The sequence below is a fragment of the Leptonychotes weddellii genome, chromosome 3 (assembly GCF_054177405.1).
Source record: "Leptonychotes weddellii isolate Sample4059 chromosome 3, ASM5417740v2, whole genome shotgun sequence".
In the NCBI taxonomy this organism is placed as follows: domain Eukaryota; kingdom Metazoa; phylum Chordata; class Mammalia; order Carnivora; family Phocidae; genus Leptonychotes; species Leptonychotes weddellii.
This window is the reverse complement of record NC_138371.1, coordinates 168,176,238-168,196,153: the sequence shown is the minus strand read 5'-3', so window position 1 is coordinate 168,196,153 and position 19,916 is coordinate 168,176,238. Positions and strand designations below refer to the sequence as shown.

Below are 19,916 nucleotides of genomic sequence, written 5' to 3'. Positions count from 1 at the left end.
TTGGTGGGCAGAGGTAGGTATTATTTGTGGTACTGGGGAACTAGAGGGTATTATGCTAAGCGAAATAAGTCAATCAGAGAAAGACAAATACCATATGATCTCACTGATGTGAGGAATTCTTAATCTCAGGAAACAAACTGAGGGTTGCTGGAGTGGTGGGTGTGGGAGGGATGAGGTGGCTGGGTGATGGACATTGGGGAGGGTATGTGCTATGGTGAGCCCTGTGAATTGTGTAAGACTGATAAATCACAGACCTGTACCCCTGAAACAAGTAATACATTATATGTTAAAAAAAAAAAGAAGAAGAAGAAGAAGATAGCAGGAGGGGAAGAATGAAGGGGGGAAATCAGAGGGGAAGACAAACCATGAGAGACTATGGACTCTGAGAAACAAACTGAGGGTTTTAGAGGGGAAGGGGGGGGATGGGTTAGCCCGGTGATGGGTATTAAGGTATTAAGGAGGGCATGTATTGCATGGAGCACGAGGTGTTATAAGTAAACAATGAATCATGGAACACTGCATCAAAGGCCAATGATGTAATGTATGGTGACTAACACAATAAAATAAAATTAATAAAAAAATAAATAAAAAATAATGGTCACTAAGCAAGAATGATCTCTTTGGTTGTACTTCTACCAAAAAAAAAAAAAAGTGAAGATCATCAACATAAGGACATATTTTATATTGATTGTCAATAAAAGCCAACAGTGGTCTGAACACTTTCTCATTTGAACCATTGTTTATGGAAATTTCTCTTTGAAAAACTGTGTGATATTTCTAGATTTTTACCATAGAAGTAAAACAAATGACAGAAAAATATTGCAAAGTACCAAGATATTACACAGAAAGGGAAAATTATCCAAATTCCATGACCCAAACACTGCTGGAGTTTATTTTCTTTCCTTATTCTCTGTCAGATCCATGTCTGTTCTCTCTGTGTCAATGGGAGCCCTTGAGGCTAAGGGTGCTAAGGGTGCTTATCATTATCATGTCCCCAGGCTTTCCTACAAGTGAACTGAGCACAAGTTATTACTGATAACAGAATCATTAGAGACAGCAATTACTGTATTATGTTGTAATTATAGCCTCAGGAAATACTGAGATACAGAGGGGGCAGTTTGTCCCTCCACTAAATAGCCTGCAGCTCCCACTGTTTTGTACTATCTTGTATCTCCTTTTGTTTCTATTTTTGTTCCATTCCCAATTCCATCCCCATTCCTAGCACTGGCACCATCCCCAGCCCCTCCTGGGTTGACATTTCTTTTTTTTTTTTTTTAAAGATTTAATTTATTTATCTGAGACAGAGAGAATGAGAGAGACAGAGAGCACATGAGAGGGGGGAGGGTCAGAGGGAGAAGCAGGCTCCCTGCGGAGCAGAGAGCACGATGCGGGACTCGATCCCGGGACTCCAGGATCATGACCTGAGCCGAAGGCAGTCGCTTAACCAACTGAGCCACCCAGGCGCCCTTGGGTTGACATTTCTAATCTGGCCTGTGCAGAGGTATTAGGAAATAAAGCTTGGACACAGATATGATCATATAACTCCCCTTCCTAAAACCTTCTGCTCTCAGAAAAAAGCCAACTTCTTGTCTGGCCCCATGATCTATTTCTTTAACTCTACCTCACTCCTCTTCCCCCTTCCTCCTTCCAACTTTCCATTCTCTGGATGTGGTCTCCTCCTATTGACCTCCCTGTATTCGGTTAATTCCCATTTGTACTGCACATATCCTTCAATGTCACTTCAGAGGATTCTTTCTTTGCTCCCCAAACTAGGCTCTGTCACCCTGTACATACTCAGTACCCTTCTCTCACAAGGCTTGCCAGGGTTATCCTTAGGGATGGGCATTTGTGAAAGTTTCATCAACAAATAGTTACGTTTAAGTGCCTACATCATTCCAGGCATTATTTTAAGCTCCGGATTAGGAGCCTAGATTCCAGGAGGATTTACTAGGAGAGGCCTTAGGAATCAGGAGCTGGACTTTTAGCCAAGAGGCCTCTTTTTCTCCTCCCTGGTTCTCATCTGTGAGATCTGAGTTTCCAGAGAGGTGATGCTCCATTAAGATTTTACAAGGAATGATTGCATAAGGCTCAATTTAACGATGTATTCTTAGGATCACGGCACAAGCAACCGAACAAAATTTTATAAAATGCACCGCCTGAGTAACGATTTCTAAAAGTCACTAGAACGAACTGTTCTGTAAAATCAACGTTCCATTTTTAAGGTCAATATTTATCGCCTAGGCTACATTCTTTTCGCGTTGTATTTTCAATCCGTATTTTTTAAATAATCAAGTTTGCTTAGGGAACGACGATCTTCAGAAGGGTCTTCAGCAAAGCCTCCCCCATAGGACAACTATTATGATCTATTATATTCTGTATGGAAGGCCACGGAGACGCAGGAGCCTGAAAGTGACTTACTGATGGTGAAATATGCGCCCCCGGGCTGGTCCCGGTCCTACTCCCGGGTGTCAGCCCCACACGCTCCGGGCCCCCTGCCGGGTCGGCCCGGAGCCCCTCCCCCGGCTGAGGCCGCCGGCCTACGAAAGATACCGGGTCCTCCCGCGCGCCGCAGCAGCGTCCCACCCAGGCTCCGGGGCAGGCGAACGGAGCTCCCACCGCCCTACTCTGCGAAGCTCGCGGCGCTGTCGGGCTCAGAAGCCGCCGGGACCTAGGCGACAGTCTCGCAGGCCGGTCCCCGCCGCGCCGAGCCGATGTGTGCGGAGGCGGCGCCGACCGACAGGAGGAGCGAGGCCGCGCTCTCTGCCTGCACCTCTCCGGCGGCCTCCCCGGCCCACGAGCGCTCCCCCAGGCTGGGCGTCCTCCAGTCCCCGTCCCCGCAGCGAGGCCTCCAGACCCCTCCGTCTGCCTCCCTCCGCGGCCGGAAGCCAGAGTTCGCCGCTAGAGGGAGCGGGCGGAGGCCGGTGGAGTGACCGCCTCCAACCAGCCCCGGGCCGGGGGAGGCTCCCGGCGCCCGAGGCTCCAGGGCCGGTGGGACGCGGGCAGTTACTGCCCCTGGGCCAAGGGGTAGCAGCCGATTCGAGCTTTGAATGCACCAGTTGATATCAATACTCAAGACAATTGCAAAAAAAAAAAAAAGGAAAACATAAAAGCCTCGCCTGGGCCTCCACCCAGGGCAGCTTTGGCCAGCGGAAGCCCCCGGCCCGTCTGGGTTTTCGGGGCAGCTGGCAAAGGTCCAGAGAGGGAAGAGGGAGGGAGAGCAGGGGGCTCTGGGTCCGATTCCGGAGCTGACCGTGACCCCTCCTGGTGACCGCCTGGCCGCAGAGCCGGCATACGGGGAAGAAGGGACGGCCACCGCACGCTCCGGGCCAGGCCCGGCCTTGCGTGGCGTGGAGACCCGCGCCGGGCAGGAGCCATCGGTATCCACGCGGGCATCTCCAAATCAGGCTTTGTTCCCGAGAGCACTCGTCCCTTGTCTCCCTAACACTTCCCCCATCTTGCTGCCCAGCTCTTCGCCCCACTTTTTCCCAGGAGGAGGACGGGCACGGATGCAGCGGCCTCCACTCGGACGGCTCCGGGGCTCCCGAGAGGCCGTGGCCCCTGGCCACCCAGGCAGCATAGGCGGCGCCCAGAGCCGGCGGGCGGCAGCAGGCCGGGCTCGCGGCGCGCGGGTACCAGGTGGAGGGCCCCGCGCACTGGGAGCACAGAAGCGGGCCGCCACCTCCGCCCAGCCCACAGCCCGGGATACCTCTGGCCTGTCCGGCGGGGTCGAGTCGCTGCGGCCGCCGCAGAGCGGGCGCCGGACTCAGATCACAGCTTCCCGCGCGCGGCCCGCGACGCGCCTCCGGTTACCCTGGGGCTGGCGTCTCTCGTCCCATTGGAGCGCGCGGGGACAGCGCCCTGGACGGCTGTGCCCGGCGACCGGTTGTCGGATATCATTGACAACACCTTCCTTTCATCGTTTTATACCTGCCCTCTGCACGTGCGGAGGATATGGTGACAATTTTTTTAAAAAATCTTAGTTGTGTCCCCGCACGCCACTCTTTTGGGCATCTAGTTTATAACTGTTCCCTGAAAGCGGTGACCGCAAAGTAAATAAATGAGTGAGAGGTGGTAAAACCTGGCAAGATTTCCGCTAGTCCTGTCGCGAACTACAAGTCCCAGGAAGCCTTTGAGCACGGACGCCACTGAGCCATCCACTTGGAGAAGGCCTTACTCAGCCCAGCCGACACGCAGGCCAATCCCCTCGCCCTGCACCTTGGGCTGGAACCTGAGACCGATTCGCCCCCAATGATGCTCCAGTTGCAGGAGCAACACAAGTTTATCTTTGTCCCAAGAAAGAGGAGTAGCGTGGTTCCTGCTCGTTGGAGCAAAACGACTGGCATCCGTCAGCTGGACAAGCCAGCGCTCCGCCTGTGATTTTCCTGGGGAAAAGTGGAGACCCGCGCGCCTGCCCTGCACAGCAAGGGACACCTTTTGGAGTCGTGTTTGCTGCTGTGATCGGCCAACGTGCCCCTGCCCAAGGCGCGGCTGGTCCCGATCACCTCTTACACTTCATTTATCCGTGGATCATTTGAGAGTCGGTCTTGTAAATGTTTAGCATTTTGCTGCTTTACTGCTTCTTTGGGGGGACAGTGCCAGCACTCGCCGAGACCGGCAGAGAGAGGCGACTGAGTCCAGAGAAGAGCGAAGTATGGGGACCCGGGCTGAAGGCAGCCGTCGTCCTTCCCGCACGCTATTTCTACATTCAGGCGGTGGATACATCAGGAAATAAGTAAGTCGAGAAACGGCTCCCTAACTCTTTTGGAATGCAGTTAAAATGTACTGTTTCTCCCGCCCAAGATCCCGTTTTTCCACAGCAGTTTAAATTCCAGGATATTTGGATGCTATCCACATCTGGTTGTAACAGTCTTCCCCGTCCCAATCAATTTTATTCTCTGTAGCTTTAGAAATAATTCTGGATTAGCTCTTCTCCTGGCTGTTTTGATAGGAACTCACACAGGACTGGAGACACAAAGCCCCTGGACTTTGCTAGAAGTACCTTTTCCACCTACTTTGGCATAAGCTGTTGTAAGGAATGTAAACCCAGTTGTTAAAAACTTGGTTGGTTCATCTTTCTCTGGTGCTGCCCTCTGTTTTCAGGGAGACGTCTGCAGGTAAGCATGTTTTGAAACTCAGAAAGAAAAATGAAGCACTCTTTGAAACTTTAAAGTTACAGAAACTTATCAGAAAGTATCTGATACAGAATTTGATACAGTATTTGATACAGAAAATATCAAAGTGTGAATCTATGTGTTTGTAAGGAACATTATTTCATTCCACTGAATTCCAGCAATTAAATTGATAACTCAAAGCTTAGTTTTAGAATTCACATACTCTCGAAATGATTGTCTTTTTTTTATTGGTGGATGCTGACTGTGTATATTTTGTAGGAAAAAAAAAAACGGGTATTTTAAGAAAAACTATCTAGACGTTTTCCAAAGCAGAGGGAGAAAAAAGTTATCAGTTTTGTCACTTGGTTATAACAATTGCGGGAACTAAATACCATCTTAAAAATCTTCATAGCAAGAGCACTCACATTAAAAAAAAAAAAAAAACTTTATACAGTGTCACTTAGATGATACACAACCTACTGGCTTTTGCCCATCGCTGAACATGATTTATAATATTGCTCTTTTAAAGAATCATTGAGAGAGATTTTTCAAAAGGTCATTATCTTTAGAGGCAAATTACCAGGTGCATAGATTGATAAGAATATTTTTATATATAGAATGCATAAGTGGGTTCTATGTTTACATAAATATGTAGTCTTTATATATTCCCTTGTAATTTTCTAATGAAATGTTTATGTTATTGTGGACATTTGTCTTCCTCTGCTTTTTTTTTTTTAAATCTCTGATCCATCACATTCATTCTGATACTACAAGCATGTGAGAGAAGCAGTAAGCATATATGTTAGGGACAGAGTATGGAGGAAAACAGTAAGGCTAACAGACGAGAGCATAATCTTTGTGCATTTGTGCCTTGAAATAATCTTTATATCTTGCTGTTCTTCCCATGACAGGTTCACATCTTCTCCAGGTGAAAAGGTGTTCCAAATTAAAATCTCAGCACCAGAAGAGCAGTTCACTAGAGTTGGAGTCCAGGTTTTAGACCGAAAGGATGGGTCCTTCATAGTAAGATACAGAATGTATGCAAGCTACAAAAATCTGAAGATAGAAGTTAAATTCCAAGGTCAACATGTTGCCAAATCTCCATATAATTTAAAAGGTAATTTGTAACATAATTTTAAAACAACAGTATTTATGAAGCTACATAATGGATATTTCTTAGCTGTTTTGAATGCTGAGTGAAATTATTACTGTGATATTTTGTTACTTGTGTGTAATTAGGGCCAGTTTACCATGAAAACTGTGACTGTCCTTTGGAAGATAGTGCAGCCTGGTCACAGGAGATGAACTGCCCGGAAACCATTACTCAGATTCAGAGAGATCTGGCACATTTCCCTGCTGTTGATCCAGAAAAGATTGCAGAAGAAATCCCAAAAAGATTTGGACAAAGACAAAGCTTATGTCATTATACCTTGAAGGATAACAAGGTACGATTTGTGATTAAGGTTTGCTTGTTTGCCTTAGTGATTTTTTTATTTGTTCTGTCCATTTGGCTCTAAGTAGCTACAGAGTTTTATTAAAAATCATTCTGTGGAATGCTTGGCTGGCTCAGTCGGTGCAGCCTGCGACTCTTGATCTCAGGATGTGGGCTCAAGCCCCAAGTTGGGTGTGGGGATTACTTAAAAATAAAATCTTAAAAAAAAAAAAAATCATTCTGAGGACCATTGTGATAAGCTTTACCTCAATGAAATCTGCCAATACTTTTAGATTAACATAATAAACAAAATGGAAATAAGGGTGACGGAAAATAAACCATTTCTAGGTTAACTTAATAAATGTTCAATTCTCTTGTAGGTTTATATCAAGACTCATGGTGAACATGTAGGTTTTCGAATTTTCATGGATGCCATACTACTTTCTTTGACTAGAAAAGTAAGTATTTCTTTTCTCTTAGGTATAATAGACAGTTTCAGCCCAGGTTTTACTATATAATTTTTTTTAAAAAATAACAGCATCAGTGGTGTTCTATTCTGGAACCTTATTATAATACTGTTCTGAAGCTTTATGTCACATAGGGTACCTATATGAATTTCCTAGGGTTGCTGTCACAAAGTACTGCAAACTTGGTGGCATAAAACAGCAGAAATGTTTGTTCTCTCATAGTTCTGGAGGCTACAAGTCTGAGAGCAAGGCGTCAGCAGGCCTTCCCCCCCCCCCCCCCCGAGAGCTGTAGGGGAGAACCCTTTCTTCCTCTCCCTGCTTCTGGTACCCGGCTGGCCATCTTGGGGCTCCTTGGCTTGCAGCCACCTCACTGCAGCTTCTGCTGATAGGAAAAACTACCCACATTGTTACCAGTTGCTTAATAACAATTTATTGGATAATCTGTGTCTATATCTTGATTGAATTACTCATGGAAAATCACAGTACCTTCTCAAGCTGGCAGAGCACTTATAGTGAGTTTATTCTGAACATAGGCAGCTACAAAGCATCTGTATTCTGTCTCTTTCAGCTAAGACTTCAGGGTGCTGGCAAGTTTTCCTTGCTCATCTGTGTCAATCTGTGGAAAGATAAGACTGTTCTTCAGGACTCCAGTTTCTCAAGATACTTTTCAGACTGACCAAAAACCCCAAACATTTACCTGTGGCTTGATTAAAAAAAAAAGAAAACCAAACAGGTTCTTTGAACACGTTTGTACCACTCGTCAGTAGAGGTGGTCTAGTTTGGAAATCCTTAGAGCTGGCTTTGGTGTTGGGCTTCCAGAGTTCAGATTCTGGTCCCCCCACTATCTGCGGGGGGTATATTTCTTAAATGGGCATATCTGGCTCATTAACCGGGAACTAGGGTTAGAGTCCCAGTGCTTTGAGCTGTAATTGTTTTCCAGTAATTCCCTTTCTCTTTCTGATCATCCTAGAGTCTCTTGGCAGCAATAGAACTGAGATTATCTTTGCCATTTCATCTCTTTTTGAAGCCAGTCTATTGGCCAATTTGCACGTCACAGAAAGGATATCTAGTATGCTTATGTATATGACAGTATTCTAAAAAATTACCCACTATTCAAATTGGGGTAATTATCGTCACCTGAAGCTTGTAAAGTTGGTCTTTCATTTGGTACAATTTCTAAATCTTCTTGTGTTTCCAGAATTTCTAATTCCTAATTTTCTTGTCACCACTGGGTGCTCTGGCTGTGCCGCAGGATAGGATATTACGTGAATCCGGCCAAAGTGAAAAGGCAGGTAAATGCCACCCAAGGAAGAAACCTGTGAGGGATTCGAGGTTGCTGAAAACAGACAGCATGCATACCAGCCTCAAGGGCTGTAGTGCTTACTTGTAACAGAGGACAGGGAACAAGATCCAGTCCCTTGCTGTGTGGCCCTACCCTGGGCCTGCAGATCTGCCCGCATACCACCCCCCCCACTGCACACTGTGGCTGCAAGCACCTCACTTCTTGCTGCAGTGGAAGCTCCCTGATCCCTCCCTGTGGAGTCTGGAATACGGCAAGCCGGGCAGCCTGAGGGTCGTGGACACCTGCGCTTAAGCAGAACAAGAAGTACATTCGCTCACAAGGAGGTGAGCCCCCGCCCAGACCGCGAGGGCTCTATCTCTTGGTAAAGAAGTGTTCCAGACCTGACACCTGTTCTTACGTGGCCAAGCAGAGGTGGAAAGACTGCATGCACGAGGCTGCCTTTCCCCACACATTGATCCATAGAAGGGATTATCCGCTGCCACTAATGTAGATAAGCTCTTTACCCTCCTTTTCCAGGTGAAGATGCCAGATGTGGAGTTTTTTGTTAACCTGGGAGACTGGCCTTTGGAAAAAAAGAAATCCAGCTCACACATCCATCCGATCTTTTCCTGGTGTGGCTCCACGGATTCCAAGGATATCGTGATGCCTACCTACGACTTGACTGACTCTGTTCTAGAAACCATGGGCCGGTGAGAGACGGGTCTAAGATGACCCAGAGCCTTGGGTTTCTTTCCTTGTTGCGTTCAGCCACCTTTGCACTGTGATGTTTGGGGAGGAAAATCTGTGGCCCTTTCTGTCTTCCAGAGTAAGTCTGGACATGATGTCTGTGCAAGCTAACACGGGTCCTCCCTGGGAAAGCAAGAACTCCACCGCTATGTGGAGAGGGCGTGACAGCCGCAAAGAGAGGCTAGAGCTGGTTAAGCTCAGCAGGAAACACCCGGAACTCATAGACGCTGCCTTCACCAACTTCTTCTTCTTTAAACACGATGAAAGCCTATATGGTCCTATTGTGAAACACATTTCATTTTTCGATTTCTTCAAGGTATGACCTCAGTTGTGTCCAATCCTTTTTGTTTTTCCAAATGTCTTCATTTGGGGGAGGGAAACCGAGGCCTATAAACGATAGGGGGTGAGAGAGGTGAACATCAAGGCATGAGGCCCCAGGGACCACTGTGGCAATGTGGGTTGTACAAAGTACCCACACCTGACCTTAAATATGCATCAAGGGAGCTTGGGGCCTGGGTAGAGCTAGAATTTTTTTCCCCAGCTGGCCCTCAAGGTAAGCACATTTCAGCTCCAAATCCTTTCTTATTATTAAATGTATGTATGTGATTTTACAAATACTTCTCCCAGAGCATCGCAACAGACTAAAGAAGATATAAACCAGGTGTCTCTTATCAGACTTTCTGATGGGAAAATGTCTTGAAACCCAACCAAATGATTGCCTGGGAATTCTGGGAATTAGGGAGGGCTTTCTGTATCTAAAACTTGGATTGCTCATGTTTCCTGGGGAGGGATCCTTTTTCTCACTCTTTCTTCTAGGCAGTGGGACACTGCCCTGTTCTCCAAACCACTAAGTGGTTTCTAAAGACCCACGTCATGGAAGGAATGGTGGACAAAAGGTCCTCTGTATGTGGGAAGGCAAGTGATTAGCAAACTCTATCTGTGCTGTAGATAGCCAGGTTTTCTTCTGATGGGAAGCAGGTAGACCTACACAATGCCGTAAGTTGAATTGTCAGTGTTGCCTCCGTCTGCATATCACAAAGACTTCTGAAAGAAATGGTTATAAAACCAAAGAGAGCTGTTATCAGCCACCCCTCATCAGAGAGTGTCCTGTCATGCCTTTGCTTTATTCCTACCTGTTGAATTTGCTACAACTAAAGACTAATTGGTTACCACAGCTCTATGAATATTTTTATTCATAGATGCCCTTGCCCCAGAGCTTGTTAATTTTCTCAAAACTTGCGTGTAGCCATCTGTAGGCCACCCTCCCCTTAGGTGCTCACATGTGATCAGTAAAGCAGTAGAGGGAATACAGAGTCACGATAAATCTATCTTTCTTAAGACAGCAGTCTTATTATTTTATTGTCTGCTTTAGTGTCGGACTCGTGGCCCCTTTGTGAAATTCAGGAGGGCATTGCCATAAGCCTTTAGCTCTAGGTCAGGTGTTCTATAATAGCATTTACTCCATGGCAGAGGCAGAGGGCAAAATCTGGCCAGTTTGCACCTGACAATGTTGAGGCTTCAAGCGTGGAAAGAGGAGGAGAATCAAGAGTGGAGAAAGGCAATTTAATGACGGCTTTTATTTTACCACTGTCTTGCAGCATAAGTATCAAATAAACATCGATGGCACTGTCGCCGCGTATCGCCTGCCATATCTCCTAGTCGGTGACAGTGTTGTGCTAAAGCAGGACTCCATCTACTATGAACACTTTTACAACGAGCTGCAGCCCTGGAAACATTACATTCCTGTCAAAAGCAACCTGAGTGATCTCCTAGAAAAACTCAAGTGGGCAAAAGATCATGATGAAGAGGTAAGGTCAGTCTCTTCTACCCCAGTAGCAGGGGTTCATTTTAAGTGTCTTGTCCCTGAAAAGCATTCAGGGTGCTCAGATTTAGACCCTTACTGTAAATGGAACGCCATCTCCCCATGGCAACACATCAGCCCCCCTCGGGGTGAACACAGGCGTCCAGGCTTGGATTCACTGTCCACTCTGCACTTGAAACCAAAAGCAAAATGTTGCCCTTGAGGATGCTTTGTCTTTTGGTCAGGTTGACCGGAGCCCCAAGCACTGCGTCACCTCTGCTAGCAATGTGAAAATTAAGACGGCCAGACTGGCAGGAAGGAAAACTCACTGCTCTAGATTAAAAGGCGGATTGCACGAAGTAAACTGAAGACGAACTGCTGAGAACTGTTACGGCAGTGCGTTAAGCTTTGTCTTGAATTTACTTTACAATGTCATTGTCACTCCATTAAATGTGTGCCCTCTCTCTGCAAGAGAGGCTTAATTCTGAAAGGTCCAGTATGATTCCTCAAACTTCAAGTCTAAAAAAACCTCCCTTTGGGCTCCTGGGTGGCTCAGTCGTTAAGCTCAGGTCATGATCCCGGGGTCCTGGGATCGAGCCCCGCATCGGGCTCCCTGCTCTGCGGGAAGCCTGCTTCTCCCTCTCCCACTCCCCCTGCTGTGTTCCCTCTCTTGCTATATCTCTCTCCATCAAATAAACAAATAAAATCTTTAAAAGACCTCCCTTTAATCTGAGCATACCCTCTTAAACATTCCCTTTACCACATAAGACTACCCTCAAAGAAATTCCTCCTGCCATTGTCCCATTATATGTGGACTCTGGAGATCAGTTTGCATCTGTCTGCATGGAAAAAAATATGTTTCATTAAAGGCTTCTGTTTTCATTGTTCCTATAGGCAAAGAAGATAGCAAAAGCAGGACAGGAATTTGCAAGAAATAATCTCATGGGTGATGACATATTCTGTTACTATTTTAAACTTTTCCAGGTCAGTATTTTCTAAGAGAATAGACATACAATTTGTAATTGGACATGTTAACAGCAAATAATATTTCACTTAATAATTTCTTAAAGTATATTAATATAAGGAGATATATATATATATACACATACTTATGTGGGCAAAAAACAGGGACCAACATCAAATAGTAATGAAAATAGTACAAAATCAAAGATTAGCTAGAGGAGAATGCTACAACATAATGGGAAAAGTATTTATGTTCACACTCTGTGTGTGTGGTTAGGAAATTGGCCTCTGATCCTGCAAAGTTACTGTACGTGGATCTGTATCTTATCTTTGTACAATCTTGCTGCTGCCTTACCAGTTCTTTGTCTATAAACAGTGCACAGTATCTTCAGACCTATAATGCTGATCCCATATGAGCTATGATGTCTCTTGGAAAGTGTTTTCATGGACCTAAGCATTTAGGGATTATAATCAATGTATATCTGATCATTTAAAAGGCTAGTAAACAAGTAATTTGCTAATAATACTACTAGATCTAAATTAAAATTTTTGTTTTAATCTCAGAATTGCACGTATTGAGCCCCAAATCTTAGACTCTGCTATAGAACAAAGTCAGTCTGTTTTCTGGTCTGCACTGGCCCCTCCCCCTTTTTCACCTTCCTAGGGGATGGTGAAGGGATGGAGAGGGTGAAGTGTGTAAACTGAAGATCAGGGGATTCACTGTCCAAATTCCTAAAGATCCATGGGGTTGTGTTCATTCATTCAGATTGCATTTACTAGAGCATCACCACCTAGCCCAGAGCAAGCACATTATAGACGAAGGTGGTGTCTGAGGCTGTGCAGGCCATGGTGGGAATACTCTCTATTCTCAAATTCCCAGTCTAGGGGAGATCGTGTGCACAGTTATTTTCACTTCAAGGCAGACAGTAGTAAAACCCAAACCCTACAAGTCGTATATATAAAGGAGAAAATAAGAAGAGGTCCATTAGCAATAGGCAGCCAGTGTCCAAAGGACAGCCCCCTCTCAGAAGCTCTGGTGTTGGGTGTTTAAGGGGAGTATGAAGAATTTTGCTTATCACAACTTGTCACATATGAGTTAAAAGGACCATATTCTAGCAAATTACAGTGTAGTGTATCTAATTTGGTGAATGTACTTTAAGTTACCTAAGGAAAGCTTTTGAATTGTTGCTTACACAGGAATATGCCAGTCTGCAAGTGAGTGAGCCCCAAATCCGAGAGGGCATGAAGAGGGTAGAACCACAGGCTGAGGATGACCTCTTTCCTTGCACGTGCCATAGGAAAAAGGTAACCAGAACTGGCCAATGTCAGAGTAAGAACTAGTGTTGTTCCAAGTCCTCATTCGTTCCTTTAGTCATTGAGTCAGACAGCAAGAATTTGAGCTCCTCCAGGAGCCTCCATGCAGTTCAGTCCACCAGAGAGGCGGATGCCATGGACAACCAGGCTGAAGAAAGGGCGCTGACATGCAGATAAGAGAGAAGACACAGGAACCCCCCTCCCCGCCCCCCCTGAAAGCCTTTTTTTAACGTGAGAATTCAAATCACGTGGCATTTGAATAGATGTTTACAGTTTGAAAAGTATTTTCACATGGATCATGTGAGATAGGTTTGGCAAAGTTCAGTACCTCAATTTAGAGATGAAAAAAATATATAACCATGATTATTCATGTTATCAGATTATTCATTTAAGAAGCAATCTCTGTTGATGCCAGCGCATACTGATTTCATTTATAAAAGGCAGATTCACATAGACTTGTAAGGCTAAAAATGACCTTAGGGGTCACCCAGTAATGCCTTCATTTTACGGTTAAAAAACTGAGCTTGAAGAAGAATTTAGCTTAGAATCATCTAGCTAGAGGGCGCCTGGGTGGCTCAGTTGGTTAAGCGACTGCCTTCGGCTCAGGTCATGATCCTGGAGTCCCTGGATCGAGTCCCGCATCGGGCTCCCTGCTCGGCAGAGAGTCTGCTTCTCCCGCTGACCCTCCCCCCTCTCATGCTCTCTCTATCTCATTCTCTCTCAAATAAATAAATAAATCTTTAAAAAAAAAAAAAGAATCATCTAGCTAGATTATAGAAAAGCTAAGACCAAAAACTAGTCTCCATCATCAGATTGTGTGTCTGGTTGTGTGTAAAGACATGGTGTGGCAGGGGAAGGTTGTTTTGATTGTACTTGTTTTTTGTTTGAATGAACATATATTGTATAAAAATTGTATATATCACACATATATATCTACATATACATATATATTACATATATATACATATACATATATAATATACAGGCTTGATATTATTCTAAGCAATATCCTCATGTCTCTAAATGGACAAACTGAAAACTGTGGTATTGTGACCAAAGATGAGAAGGCAGATTTGGCAATTATCATGCCTGTCTCACAAGGAGGTTTAAAAGGAATAAAGTGATCACTATCCCCAGTGGTGTGATGGAACCAGTTGATAGGAGCTCGCTGATTGTGACATGTTCAGGAATTTTGCACATTCATTAATTTCGGGTAGCTTGGAATCCACCTGGTGGGAGAGTCACCATGACAACAGCAGGTGCTACAAATCAGAGTTTTGGTTATTTTGTTTTTATTTTGTTCTTTGGGAGTACCCACTTGCCACTAAGTAACTAACCCCCAAGAAGTGGTAATTGATCAGTATTAACCCCTGTCAGTGCTGGAAGTTCATAAAATGAATTAAAGCCATTGAGCAAAGAAAAATTGCCAGAATCGGGGGCACCTGGCTGGCTCAGTCCGTAGAGCCTGCGACTCGATCTTGGGGTCATAAGTTCGAGCCCCACATTGGGTGTAGAGATAACTTAAAAATCTTTGAGAAAAATCGCCAGACTTGAAATGTACCCTCATGAGATTTGTGATTTGGTAACATAACACTTGTTGGCTCCAGATGAAACTGGGCAGCTCCTTTCTCCAGTTCCCCCCCACCCTTTTTTTTATTTTTCCTCTTTGTCTAAGTGATTTTGAGGAGTGCCAAATCAGTATCTTCCCCTGACTGGTGCACTGAAGGGCTTTGTTAATTTCCTTCTCATTGTCTGCTCTAGCCCTTCACTGACATGATTCACAGCCCAGACTCTTTAGGGGAATGCAGACGCTTAGATGTTTGTGTTGGCCATCAGTAATCCCATAAACCACAATGTAACTTTCTCCAGGGTGATTCCAAGCATAGTCCTAGGCCCTACAAGCCTCCAGCACCAACTTGCCTTTTTTCCTCCTCCCATCTTTAGGGGAAAATAATTAATAGACTAACGGAAGTTTTCTTGACTCATCTAAGACTTCTTGATGGCACTAAATATTTTGCTTCTTAATTGCAGACCAAAGATGAACTCTGATATGCAAAATACCTTCCCTTCAAATAATGGTGCTCTGAAGACTCTTCTTAACTGAAAAGAAGAATGTTTTTTAAATATTAATTCCATGGACAGTATAAAATCCACTGTGTGACTGTCCGGATTATGAACATATGTTCCCATGACGATCCTTTAAAGCATGGTTTTAAAATTTTATAATAAAACCAATTTTATTTTAAAGGCCTGTGTTGTGGTGATTATTAGCTGTGTTTGGGCCATGGAGCGGCGCGAAGAGCGGGTCTGGGCCCTGGCCTTGGTGTGGAGTGTCGTGGCAGCCACTCCCCACCCAGACACAAGGCTTAAATGACAAAGCTGTGAACTGCGGTCTTTATGCCATTGTGATTTTGGATATTCAGCCTCATGGCCAAACATAATTCTAACTCCTATACCTTACAAGACCTTTCATAACTGGCCTCTGCCTGCATCTGTAATCCAGTTTCTCACCACCTCCTAACATGTACCCTGAGGTCCAACAACACCAGCCCCTTACCATTCTGTAGGGGCCTTGCTTCTTACCTTCCTTGGTTATTTGTTCTCTTGGTCTGGAATGCCAGGACTGTCTTCTCCTGGCTTGGATACCCTCCAGTGCACATCTCAGGAATCCCTCTTCCGAATCTCCCCATCTGCATACTTGTATGGCTGTCATTACCCCATGGTGTGGTAGTGATCTCATCATCGCCAGATTTGAAGCAACTTGACTGCAGAGACCATGATCTCCCATGTAACCCAATAGGGTGCCTGCAACTAGAAAGACTCAATATCAAATGGGTGGATATTGAAAATCACTTTGAAATGGGATTAAGAGAATTAAAAAGGAGCTAGAAAGCCTAACACTGAAACCATAATATAATGTCCTACAAATTCCTTTACTCAATAGTTTTCCCTTCCATCTAACCACTGGTTAAATAATCTATTGCAAATTTTTTAAATTGTGGGATGTGGGGCGCCTGGGTGGCTCAGTCGTTAAGTGTCTGTCTTAGGCTCGGGTCATGATCCCAGAGTCCTGGGATCAAGCCCCGCACTGGGCTCCCTGCTCCGCGGGAAGCCTGCTTCTCCCTCTCCCACTCCCCCTGCTTGTGTTTCCTTTCTCGCTGTGGCTCTCTCTGTCAAATAAAATCTTTAAAAATAAATAAGTAAATAAAGGAATAAATTGTGGGACGTATCCTATACAAGAAAAATATAAAACATATCTGCATCTTAAAAATATAAGAAAACACCATATAATTACTGGCAGATTCTGCTTGACCAAGCTTCACTCAAGCTCCTGAACCTTCAAGGGCCATCTGCACTTTGTAGTAAAATTTCATTTGGGCAAGCACTCTGCTAAGCCGGTTTAGAAAGAATCCCCATCCTCCATATCCCATCACTCTTGTTACCTAATTGGGTTCCTGGCCCTCCCCCATCCCCCAGGTGATTGATCATGCTGGTGTATTCTCAGCAAGAACCCTGTTGGGTCAGATTTCCCCCCATAATCCTGACGATGATTCCTTAGTAATTTTCTATCCAGTGACCTCCACCCTGCTCCTTGGCTGTAAATTCCCACTTGCCCATGCTGCATTTGGAATTGAGCTGGTTTTATACTGAGATCTCCTTTCCCCTATTGCAATGGTCCTGAGTAACATTTTTTTTTTTTACCACTTTACTGTCTAGCTCTGATTTTGCTTTGATCTTACCACTCGGGGTCAGAAATGGAACGCTGCTGGTTCCTTAGAAGTAACCTCTGTCTCCCACCCTATTATCTCCTGCTCACCTGCTCCCATGCAACCACTACTGTGATGGTTGTGATCTTTTCCTTGCTATCACCTACATATACTTCCCTAAGAAATGTAGTTGAATCTTGCCTCTTTTTAAATTGATATAAATGGAATCATACTGGAGATACTTTTGTTGTTACTTGCCTGTTGATGCGTAGAGTGGCATTACATTCATTTATACATGTACACAGAATTTCATCGTATGAATAGGATCACTCTTTTATCCCTTCTATTGTAGATGGGCATTTGGGGTGTTCCCATTTTTTGGCAATTCCAATGAAAGCTACTATGAGCATTCCTATTCATGTTTCCTGACTCCATTTGCTTAGGAATAAAATTACTGGGTTATAGAGTATGTACGTCTGCAATTTTTTTTTTTAAAGATTTTATTTATTTATTTGAGAGAGAGAATGAGAGAGAGAGAGCATGAGAGGGGGGAGGGTCAGAGGGAGAAGCAGACCCCCTGCCGAGCAGGGAGCCCGATGCGGGACTCGATCCCGGGACTCCAGGATCATGACCTGAGCCGAAGGCAGTCGCTCAACCGACTGAGCCACCCAGGCGCCCTGTACGTCTGCAATTTTACTAGATATTGATTGTGCCAGCTTACATTCTCCAGCAGAGTTGAGGACTTCTGGTTGTTTTAATTCCTTGCCAACACTTGATATTATCAGATTTTTTAATTTTGTTTTGCTAATCTGGGGTAAAATGGTAACTCATTATGTTCTAATTTTCATGTGTCTAATTACCAATGAGGCTGACCATCTTTTCATATGATCCTAAGCCATTTGTGTTGCATTTCCTATACAATTTTTATTTGTTTATTTACTTAGTTTAGTTCATTTCCCTACTAAGTTGTTTGACTTCCTGGTAGATTCATAGAAGTATATTTTAGAGCTAGTACTTTGTTGAATGAATCTGCCACATGCCTCCTATTTTATGGCACGTCTTAGATTCTTATTGCAGTATCTTTTAATGTTCAAAAGATGATGATTTTTTTCTTTCATAATTGAGTTTTTATTGGTTATTCTGAGGATCAGTACAGACATTTTAATTTGTACACAATGCTTTTTTTTTTTTTAGGATTTTATTTATTCATTTGAGAGAAAGAGAGAGAGCACAAGCAGGGGGAGAGGCAGAGGGAGAAGGAGAAGTGGAGCAGGGAGCCCGACGTGGGGCTCCATCCCAGGACCTGGAGATGACCTGAAGCAAAGGCAGACGCCCAACCATCTGAGCCACCCAGGTGCCCCAGTTTGTACCCAATTCTTAATGCACATACCAAAAATCTAAAAAATCATGTAGTTGTGATTCTTTTCTAAAACTGACTCCAGTGACTTTCCAGCTTAAAGTTTGGAGGCGAATTTTCCTTAACAGTATATCAAGCACCAATATCTTCAAATGTTGATACGCTATTACACTGTTAAGTCCCATTAATTCACAATTTAATGTCATGTACACTACATACTCGGACCTTTCAATCTTGCACGGCACATTAACAAAGTTACTATGAAAACAACGATCAAGACCAAGATGTTACAGAATTCACAAAATTCTGACAGGAAGAGCCAAGATCAAGGAGTGGTTTTCTTTAGGAAACAATCCTACCAAAAATGACAGGGATATAGAGGTCATTTAAAATGTCCAGGACAGGCGCGCCAGGGTGGCTCAGTCGGTTAAGTGTCTGCCTTCGGCTCAGGTCATGATCCCAGGTCCTGGATCGAGCCCTGAGTCGGGCTCCTTGCTCGGCGGGGAGCCTGCCTCTCCCTCTTCCTCGTGCTCTCTCTCGCTATCTCTATCTCTCTCTCTCAAATAAATAAATAAAATCTTAAAAAAAAAGTCCAAGACATATTAAATGCACAACTGACTCCCAATTGCCATTTAATATGCTTTGTATTATAAAATATAAAAACTACCCCAGCTATGGAATGTTGAGCTGACACCCACGACAATCAAAGCATCCCCTATTCACTATCCCACTATTTTCTGGTTGTAGCAAAAAATAAACAATTTGCTGGTCTCCCCAGCAAATGATTTCACCTCTTTAAAAAAAAAAAGCATTTACACTTAAAAAATGGGATGAGGTGGGAATCCTTCCTTCTTAAAATTGTTTCTAGGGGCGCCTGGGTGGCTCAGTCGTTAAGCATCTGCCTTCGGCTCAGGTCATGATCTCAGGGTCCTGGGATCGAGCCCCACATTGAGGCCCACATCGGGCTCCCTGCTCGGTGGGAAGCCTGCTTCTCCCTCTCTTGCTCCCCCTGCTTGTGTCCTTCTCTCACTGTGTCTCTCTCTGTCATATAAATAAATAAAATCTTAAAAAAAAATTGTTTCTAGAGCTACTAAAAAACTTGCGTTTACAAAACAGTTGATAAAAATATTCCTCTGGATTGTACAAGGAGGGAGACAGGGACTGCTGATAAGGCAAGGTATGTGATGTCAATCAGACTTGGCTTCTTTCTCTCCCGCTTCATCAGAGGCTGGACTCTGCTTGTTTTTAGTTTCCCCAGTTCCTGCAAGTTTTATTTCTTGGTTAGCCACTTCAGCCTGGTTTCCCTTTGTTCTCCTTTTCCCCTTTGTTTGCACTTTTTTGTCTGAAGATTTATCCTTTCCTGCTGCATTTTTTGGCTTCATTTCCATTTTTGCGGGAGCAGGTTTGGCTAACAACCTCCCCCAGCCCGGGGCGGAGCTGACCTTCCTCTTGGGCATCCAGGCGGCAGGGCCAGCGCACAGAGCCTTCTCGAAGCCTGGCTGCCTGGCCACTGCCACTCCTCCTGCCCCCAAAGATGATGATTGTAACATGGAGGAATACATCAATCTTTTCTTTTATGGCTAGTGCTTTTTGTAACTTGTTTAAGAAATCCTTCCTTATCCCCCGAGTCATGGAGCGGTTTCCTACGTTATCTTTGGTGTAAGTTTCCTAGGGCTGCCTTGGCAAATTATTACAAAATTGGTGACTTAAAACAGCAGAAATGTATTCTCTCAGA

At 44.5% G+C, this 19,916-nt stretch overlaps 2 protein-coding genes across 2 annotated transcripts in view; one reads left to right on the top strand and one right to left on the bottom strand.

Annotated features, from left to right (window-relative positions):
* Nucleotides 1-4,113, bottom strand: part of BIVM (basic, immunoglobulin-like variable motif containing) — a 30,873-nt gene extending 26,760 nt beyond the window's left edge. Inside the window, exon 1 of the mRNA XM_081815514.1 lies at nt 3,707-4,113. The gene's annotated coding sequence lies outside the window, so the exon portion shown is untranslated. The remainder of the gene's footprint in view (nt 1-3,706) is intronic.
* Nucleotides 4,114-4,199: 86 nt separating this feature from the next.
* Nucleotides 4,200-15,364, top strand: POGLUT2 (protein O-glucosyltransferase 2). The gene is made up of 10 exons (XM_006744241.3): nt 4,200-4,732; nt 6,023-6,228; nt 6,351-6,556; nt 6,924-7,001; nt 8,830-9,002; nt 9,118-9,355; nt 10,638-10,847; nt 11,735-11,824; nt 13,001-13,108; nt 15,149-15,364. Exons 1-10 carry the CDS (start codon nt 4,551-4,553, stop codon nt 15,164-15,166), a joined length of 1,509 nt encoding a protein of 502 aa, XP_006744304.1. The 5' UTR covers nt 4,200-4,550; the 3' UTR covers nt 15,167-15,364.
* The last annotated feature ends 4,552 nt before the right edge of the window (nt 15,365-19,916 follow it).

Excerpts from the sequence above, each read along its gene's own strand:
- POGLUT2 (XM_006744241.3), top strand. The coding sequence starts at position 4,551 with ATGTTTAGCATTTTGCTGCTTTACTGCTTCTTTGGGGGGACAGTGCCA. Across the intron at positions 6,557-6,923 it reads ATACCTTGAAGGATAACAAG|GTTTATATCAAGACTCATGG; the intron begins GTACGATTTGTG and ends ATTCTCTTGTAG. Across the intron at positions 10,848-11,734 it reads CAAAAGATCATGATGAAGAG|GCAAAGAAGATAGCAAAAGC; the intron begins GTAAGGTCAGTC and ends TTGTTCCTATAG.